This window comes from Panthera leo, chromosome D1 (assembly GCF_018350215.1).
Source record: "Panthera leo isolate Ple1 chromosome D1, P.leo_Ple1_pat1.1, whole genome shotgun sequence".
Classification (NCBI taxonomy): Eukaryota; Metazoa; Chordata; class Mammalia; order Carnivora; family Felidae; genus Panthera; species Panthera leo.
The window spans coordinates 40306497-40315124 of NC_056688.1; the positions used below are offsets into that span (position 1 = coordinate 40306497).

An 8628-nucleotide genomic window follows, 5' to 3' on the forward strand; every position below is an offset into this window, starting at 1 on the left:
CATTTGTCCCTTTTAAAATATACTGGTTCGGAGTGCCTGGATGGCTCGGCCAGTTAGGTGTCTGGCTCTTAATGTCAGCTCAGCTCATGATCTCACGGTTCATGAGATCGAGCCCCACATTGGGTTCTGCGCTGACAATGTGGAGCCTAGTTGAGATTCCCTCTCTCCCTGCCCTTCCCCCACTCTTGTTCTCTCTCTCTCTCTCTCTCAAAATAAGTAAACTTTTAAAAATACATCTACCTCTACTCACCACCTACGGAGACCAAGGGGCTTTGATTAATAGTTATGTAGATAGATAAACTAATGGATAAACGTATTTGCTTCATACCCCAAAATTGGAGACCTCTTTTAATCTTTTAGGAATTAATGAACCCTCCCAGGTGGTGTTCTCCAAGGTCACCTCTCCCTGTGTTTACACAGTTGCCTGGCAAACACCTCTTGACCATATAACCTCATTTATCTCAGCAACTCCTCACTGCAGTGTGCTTGTCGGTCTAAATGATTTTATTTCATCCTGTCTGAAGCCTGCATTATCGTCATTATAGATTCATTTCTAATCCTTAACTGTCCCATTCCAGAAACTCTGATGACTTTATGTTTATGAATTGTAAATACTATTTCCAATAAGCTGATAATGAATTGCCAGATCCCTCCAAATTTGTAAATAATGGGGATATTTCGCTAGCAACAGCCAATTACACGAGGCAGGAAAAGTCATTCTGTCAGGAACACTTACCCTTCAGCTTATTTCAATGTCAGAAAACCTCTTAATTCTGATTATTCCTTCAGTCCTGAGTCAGCCAAGACCACAGAGATACTATGTAAATGGCTCAAATGGAAGAAGGGTAACCATAATTCTTAATGAGGAGACAGTCTGGCTCAGAAGAGGCCTGGAAACCCAGAGACTGAGAGGTACCATCCTGTTTCTTCATTAATGTATTCTGTGACCTTGGGCAAATCATTTTGTCTCTGTGGAGGTGCCTCACCTCTCAGTAATATGAGTCTGGCAACGCAAGACAGGGAGAGGAAGGTAGGGCTAGGAGGTCCCAGTTATTTACGACTTGCCACGTGCCAGGCCCTGTACAGGATGATCTCATTTTATCCTCACTAGACGCGGGAGGTAGGTATTTCCCCCCACTTTACAGAGAGCGAAACTGAAGCTCAGAAAGACTAGTTCACGTAGCAGTATAAGTAGGCAAGGCAGGATTTAGACTCAAGGCTGATCCCGCAGTGGAACTGTCTTATGTGCTTAATTTGCCTCTGTGCTTCTTCAAAGAGGCTGAATGAAATGTCATTACGGTGGCATGTTAAAACAGCACAGGCGGTGATCAGTTCAATTGCACCTGGTGGACGGGCTGCAGAGTCAGGGAGGGGCCCAGACTCTGACTCCTCAGAGCTCATGGCATAGTCCTTTGGGAGCTCCTTCGAAGGCTGGAGCCTGTCTTTGGGATGAGGGAGAAGATGTTGACCAAGTTGTGTTCCCAAGGGCTCCCATGAGCACTCATGGTCTCCCTCCCTCTCTTTTGATCCCCTTTCCACTGACATCAAATGCACATCAACTGCACTGCTTGGCTGGGGCCCCCCCACCTCCCTCCACGACTGCTACATTATTAGCCTCCTAAGGGCCGCCCCCTCCAGTCTCAGTCTCCAGAGCTTCTCACCATGTAATGAACGAGTAATTTTCCCCCTGAGGGCAATAAAGAGTAATCAAGAGATTTAAGTGGGGGATTACATAATTAGATTTACAGTTGGGGAAAATTAAATGCTGAGGAGTTAATGCATAATGATCTTTCCTCTTCATCCCTTTAGCCACCATTTTCTCTAATCCATTCCCTGACCTCTTGGCAAGTTGAGTGTAGGACTGTGCTCAGCTGATTCCTCTGCCTGGCAAGCCCCCGCCCCCCATCACCTGTGGACCCTGACATGCTCACTGTCTAAGACCCCATGAAGCTTCTCTATGAAGCAGTCCTCACCTCCCCACACGCCTGAGGCTCTCCTGAACCAGCCCCACTGATAGCGTTCCTAGTTCTGTATCCTCACATCGAAATGTTTCTTGTGGTCTCTCTCCCTTACTGGAGTGTGAACCCCTCAAAGACGGGCTGTATTACTCCTAGTTGCATCTATCGTTCCCTGGGCAGAGACAAGCAGTGGTTACTCCTAGGTGTAAGTGGAATGGATAAATGGGCTCAACAGGTCTGCCTCGTTCCTTCTAGAAGGTGACTGGGTGAGGAAAATATACTGATAGTGGGGAACAAGGACTTGCTGAACCTTTTGGAGAAGTATTTTGTCACCTGAGACCTCAGATAATTCTGCAAAACGGGGAAAGGGAGAAATTTGATGTTTCCTAAGGACCTCACTTCTCTGACATTTTAGTTTCTTGGTTCTTTAAGAGTAAAGGTGGAAAATAATGACTTAAAAAATGAGCGAAGCAGGGATGTGGCCCTTGTGGGACCAGGACCCCTGGAAGGGCAGACTCCTCAAAGGCTTCCTGTTCTCCTGGGCCCAAGTAGGAGCTGGGGGAAGGAGTGAGCGCTTACTGTGCATGACTGAGCTCTGCCAAGGACTTTCTAGGGGAAGGATGAGGACATACTTGGCCTCAGAGAAGGCTCCAAACAGCCACAGTCAGTCCCCATTCAGTCCAAGCAGCAGTCTCTTTAAGAGATCTTAGATGGCTGACTTGGAGGAGACCCAGAGCGACTGCCATGTCTCCAGGGGCCTGAGAGCTTCTCAGAAGAGAGGTCTTGACTATTTCCTAATTTGCGCGTCTTCATCCTCCCGTATGGTGTTGGGTGCTGTATTCAGTAAATGCTGAATGGATGAAGAGCCACAACCATTCCGTACCTTAGTCTTGAGGGAACATCTGCACAAAGTCCGGTAACGTGCACATGTATTCTATATCTTATCCAGTCTTTCCCTTCTCCCACACCCCACGCCCAGTAATCCTACTTAAAAAAGGATTAGTGGGCCTGGTGTACCCTCTCTTCACCCAAAAATCCAATCAATCAAGATAGGAGTCTTCTAAATTGGGACTGGGGTTAGGGAGTGGCATTTTTTAAACCCTTGGCTCTGGTTTTGGATTTGGTGGGAACCAGAAGGAGGAGGGTCCAGTGCTAGCTTTATAAAAGCAAGAGGCAAGACGTTGGGTATCGTCACAGCTGCTGTAGCTCTTGCTGGTCTTTGGATCTAGTTTGCTTCTTTTTCTTTAGAGGTGAGTTCTTGTAAGGAACAAGCAAACTACAGAGCGTCGGGGTCTTTTATGTTAGAAGTGAATCAAATGGAGGAGGGAGTTGGGGAGGAGGGGTTGGTTGAGCCCTGGCCATTTGGGGAAGGCTCACTGAGGAGGAAGGATGAGCAAGCTAGGACTTCTTGGAAGTGCCCACCAGGGCCCTGGGACTAGTCCCAGCATGTGAGCCTGGGTAGGTTAGTTTTACTTTGCAGTTTATGCCTGCCATGCCTTAAACTCTGGACTAGTAGGCACTGACGTGGAAAGGGGTGTTGGACCCAAGCAGAATGGAGGGAAATAAAGGAAGGAGGCAGGCTCGGAATACCTTGGCCTCACCCACTCCCACGGTCTGTCCAGTAGTGACTAGTGAAGCCACACCATGGGCAAAGAGAAGACCCATGTCAATATTGTTGTCATCGGCCACGTGGACTCTGGCAAGTCCACCACTACCGGGCACCTCATCTACAAGTGTGGGGGTATCGATAAGAGAACCATCGAGAAGTTCGAGAAAGAGGCAGCTGAGGTAAAGTGCCTATTGTGTGTAGGAGTGGCTGTCCCCCTTCGCGGTGGGGGGCGGGGGGGGGGAGGGGGGGGCGTCTAGGTTGCAGAGTGCAGAAAGCAGGGTGCACTCCGCGGTCTAAGGTGCCCTGAAGTTGGCTGTAATAAACCGTTCTGCTCACCATCAATTCACTATCCTCCCCTCCCCTTCCCCAGATGGGCAAGGGCTCCTTCAAATATGCTTGGGTGCTGGACAAGCTGAAGGCGGAGAGAGAGCGTGGCATCACCATCGACATCTCCCTGTGGAAGTTTGAGACTAACAAGTTCTACATCACCATCATCGATGCCCCAGGCCACAGGGACTTCATCAAGAACATGATAACTGGCACATCCCAGGTAAAGCCGTACGCCCTCAGGCGCCTACGTGGGCTCCTGGAAGGAGGAACTAAAAGCTCATTTGTGGGAGTAGATGAGAGTTTCACTGGGAGGCAGGACCTGGGGTGGTGCAGGAAAGTCCATGAATCCCTGTGGGCCTTTTTTGGTAAGTTTCTGGGGGCACGCCCCTCAGCTTTACAAAAGGATCTGGGCCTGCCGAGCGCCAGCCGGCTTCCCGGCCCCATCTGAGGCCCCCTGCCCCAGCCCCTTGTCCCGCCTGCAGGCCGACTGCGCCGTGCTCATCGTGGCGGGCGGCGTGGGCGAGTTTGAAGCTGGCATCTCCAAGAACGGGCAGACCCGCGAGCACGCGCTGCTGGCCTACACGCTGGGCGTGAAGCAGCTCATCGTGGCGGTCAACAAGATGGACTCCACCGAGCCCGCCTACAGCGCCACACGCTTCCAGGAGATCACCAAGGAAGTGAGCGCCTACATCAAGAAGATCGGCTACAACCCGGCCACCGTGGCCTTCGTGCCCATCTCCGGCTGGCACGGCGACAACATGCTGGAGCCCAGCGGCAACGTGAGTGCGGGGTTGGGGGGGGGGGGGGGGGCGGAGCAAGGTGCAGTCGGTCCTGGAGGGGGCGCTCCGGGACCTGTGCCCCAGACTCACGTGCGCTCTACCTCTCGGCAGATGCCCTGGTTCAAGGGGTGGAAGGTGGAACGGAAGGAGGGAAATGCCACCGGGGTGACTCTGCTGGAAGCTCTGGATGCCATCCTCCCACCCACTCGCCCAGTCAACAAGCCCCTGAGGCTCCCTCTGCAGGATGTGTACAAGATTGGAGGTGAAGGGGCTGGGTGGGGCGGAGAGGAGACCTTTCACTCTGCAATTCGGAAGTTAGGAATGAGCTCTGGTGTCTGACTGCCAGGGTTCAAATCCTGACTTAATCCACAACTTCTGAGCTAGGACAACGTGCAAAGGCACCCAGCCTTTCCAGCTAATGCGATAGGTAGTTTAAATAGCTCATGATCCATGCAGTGTGTCATTCTAGTTCCACAGGTGGCCCTTTGTCCTCGAATGCAGAACCAAGGGACCCCCCAAGAAGCCTGTTCAAGGCAGGGAGAGGTGTGTGGGACAGCTCTGATTTCCCTTCCCTTGGATAGGCATTGGCACTGTGCCTGTGGGCCGTGTAGAGACCGGCTTCCTGAAACCTGGGATGGTGGTCACCTTTGCCCCCACAAACCTCACCACAGAGGTCAAGTCTGTGGAGATGCATCATGAGGCCCTGTCTGAGGCCCTGCCTGGTGACAACGTGGGCTTCAACGTGAAGAATGTGTCTGTAAAGGACATACGCCGTGGGTATGTGGCTGGAGACAGCAAAAATGACCCCCCCATGGAGGCCGCCAGCTTTGTGGCACAGGTGAGTGCCCAGGACGCCAAGAACCTTAAGAGCACTGGCATTGGTGGGAATACTTCTTATCTTACGGATCAGCTCCGGTTTCTTAGGCCCCAGGTTCATGAAGATGTGGCCCCAGATCACGTGCCATGTTTCTTACAAATTCTGTCCTGCTCTCGTGCCAGGTGATTATCTTGAATCACCCCGGGCAGATCCATGCTGGCTATACCCCAGTGCTGGACTGCCATACAGTTCACGTCTCCTGCAAGTTTGCCGAACTGAAGGAAAAGATTGACCGGCGCTCAGGCAAGAAGCTCGAGGACAACCCCAAGGCCCTGAAGTCGGGTGACGCAGCCATTGTTCAGATGGTCCCCAGCAAGGCTATGTGCGTGGAGACCTTCTCGGAGTACCCACCTCTAGGTGAGCCAGGGATTGCTACGGAGTCTTAGGAAGAAAGCTTTTATCTCCTGTGGGCAGGGTACAGACTAAAGAGCATTTCCTTACGTATCACTTTCCAGAAACCTCATTCTTCATCCCTCTTCCAGGCCGTTTTGCCGTGCGGGACATGAGACAAACAGTGGCTGTGGGAGTTATCAAGGCTGTGGATAAGAAGTCATCTGCTGGCAAGGTCACCAAGTCAGCAGCAAAGGCCAACAAGAAGTGAGGCATGCGGTTTCCTCAGCAATCTTCCACTATCAAAGCTACTGAAAATTCTATGTATTTACCGAATGAGATTAATAAAACTGAAGTAGCTGTCCTGGTTCCTGGTTTCTTCTGAGGAGGTAAACAAGGAAGCTCTAGGTACACGAATGAACTATAGTTTAAAGCCCATTGACTTCCAGGACACCTGAGAGGCTCAGTTGGTTAAGCGTTTGACTGTTTCAGCTCACAGTTCATGAGATCGGAGCCCCGTGTTGGGCTCGCTGACAAGCGCGGATTCTCAGCTGCTTGGGATCCTCTCTCCCTCTCTGCCCCTCCCCAATTTGTTTTCTCTCTCTCTCTCTCAAACAGTAAAAAAAGATAGTGCCCACTGGCTTCAAAGCACTTACGCCCTGGGTTGTGAAGACGATTCAGGGTCCTGTCCCTCATTCTCAGGCAGGGCTCCATCCTGTCCTTTCTCATTTCCCTCAAACTTAATCGCTTCTGACCTGTTCTCCCTGTGGGGAAGTTGAATTGTTCTGGGATGTGAAAAGTACACTTACAATGGCATAGGACAGGATCTCAGTGCCAGTGGGTCAGTCCAGCACTGCTGTGTGGTTCCTGGTACTAGTGGCTTTACTACCCAGAATCCTGATAGAAGAGTAAACATCAAGATCACTTGGCCAAGAATGGGGCGGGAACCCCCAAGCCGCTCCCTTGGAAGCTTGGGCTCAAGCTGCTGCCCAACACGTTAGTCTGGGTCAGGTCAATATTAATATGCCTAGAGGGCAAGGAGTGAAGGGATATAGTTCTGTGGTCTTTGCTTCCTAACTTCATGAACGCAACAGGATAACATCTCATGGACCTTAAGCTAAATTATGTGTTCTTTCAACATTTGCTGGGAGTCAGGTCCCCAAGGTCTGCCAGTGGTATGTTCTTTATCCATTTATTAAATACTGGCCCTTCCCGTATGTGAGATGCTGCTCTCACCCCATGGACTTGACCTAGTTAGAGGCAGAGGCAACTATCAAATGGTGAATGGTAGAGCTGGGGAGTAGACCACGAAAGACACACAGTAAAGGCTATATTCCAACAATGCAAACAAGGTGGTGACTTGGACCAGGCTGGTAATCATGGGGTTAAGTGGTAAGTTCTGGAAGTATTTTGTAAAGGTTCTAAAAGTACTTACAAGCTGATGCATTTCTAAAAATTGAGTGGACGGTATGCAGAAGGGAAGTCAGTTGACATCTGGGTTTTTGGCCCGAGGGATTAGAATGGTAGAGCTTCTATGAGAAGTAGAGGTGGATTGGCAGCTAAGATGCTGGTGTGAAGAGAAGGGAGAGGCTAAGATAGTCGGGGGAGTCCTCCAGACATGGAAGTACAATTCCTTGCCCATAAGCATCTACTTGGAGGTTCCAGGACAGGCATGTGGACCCTGCCTGCTAGAAGGAAATAATCAACTGTGTGATTGCAATCAATTCTTTATCGGAAAAACCATTAGTCTTACAAATGTGGAGAGTGCTCGTAAAACGTGTCAGGGCCTGGAAGGACTGTAGAGTCCTTTTTTTTTTTTTTAACAGCTTAAATTACAGTATAGTTAACATACAATGTTATATTTCAGGTGTACAATGTCATGATTCAACAATTCTATACATTACTCGATGGTACTCAGTACTCAGTAAGGGTGTTCTTAATCCCCTTCACCTGTTTCACCCATCTACCCACCTACCTCCCCTCTGGTAGCCATTGGTTTGTTCTCTATAGTTTACAGGCTGTTTCTCGGTTTTTCCCTTTTCTTGGTTCATTTTGTTTCTTAAATTTCATATATGAGTGAGATTTAATACCTTCTCTGATTGACTTTCTTCACGTAGCATTAAACTCTAGATCCATCCATGTTGTTACAAGTGGCAAGATTTCATTCTTTTTTTTTTTTTTTTTATGACTGAGTAGTATCCTATTGCATATAAATACCACATCTTTATCTATTTATCTATCAATGGATAGTTGGGCTGCTTTCATAACTTGGCTATTGTAAATGATGTTGCTATAAACAGGGGTACATGTATCTTTTTGAATTAGTGTTTTCATACTTGAGTAAATACCCAGTATAGAATTACTGGATCGCATGGCAGTTCTATTTTTAACTTTTTGAGGAATCTCTATACTGTCTTCCACAGTGGCTGCACCAGTTTGCATTCCCACCAACCGTGCACAAGAGTTCCTTTTTCTCCACATCCTCGCCAATACCGGTTGTTTCTTGTGTTTTTGATTTTAGTCACTCTGATGGGTGTGAGGTGATATCTCATTGTGGTTTTGACTTGCATTTCCCTGATGATGAGTGATGTTGAGCATCTTTTCACGTGTCTGTTGGCCATCTATCTGGATGTCATCTTTAGAGAAATGAAATATCTATGTCTTCTGCCCACTTTTTAAATTGCATTATTTGTGTTTTTGGGTGTTGAGTTATAAAAGTTCTTTATAGATTTTGGATACTAACTC

At 48.9% G+C, this 8628-nt stretch overlaps 1 protein-coding gene across 1 annotated transcript; it reads left to right on the forward strand.

The window, feature by feature from the left end:
• The first annotated feature begins 3602 nt into the window (after positions 1–3602).
• Positions 3603–6201, forward strand: LOC122199653 (elongation factor 1-alpha, oocyte form-like). Its single transcript, XM_042904906.1, has 7 exons — positions 3603–3746; positions 3938–4117; positions 4380–4676; positions 4788–4938; positions 5258–5514; positions 5676–5910; positions 6036–6201. Exons 1-7 carry the CDS (start codon positions 3603–3605, stop codon positions 6152–6154), a joined length of 1383 nt encoding a protein of 460 aa, XP_042760840.1. The 3' UTR covers positions 6155–6201.
• Positions 6202–8628: the final 2427 nt, after the last annotated feature.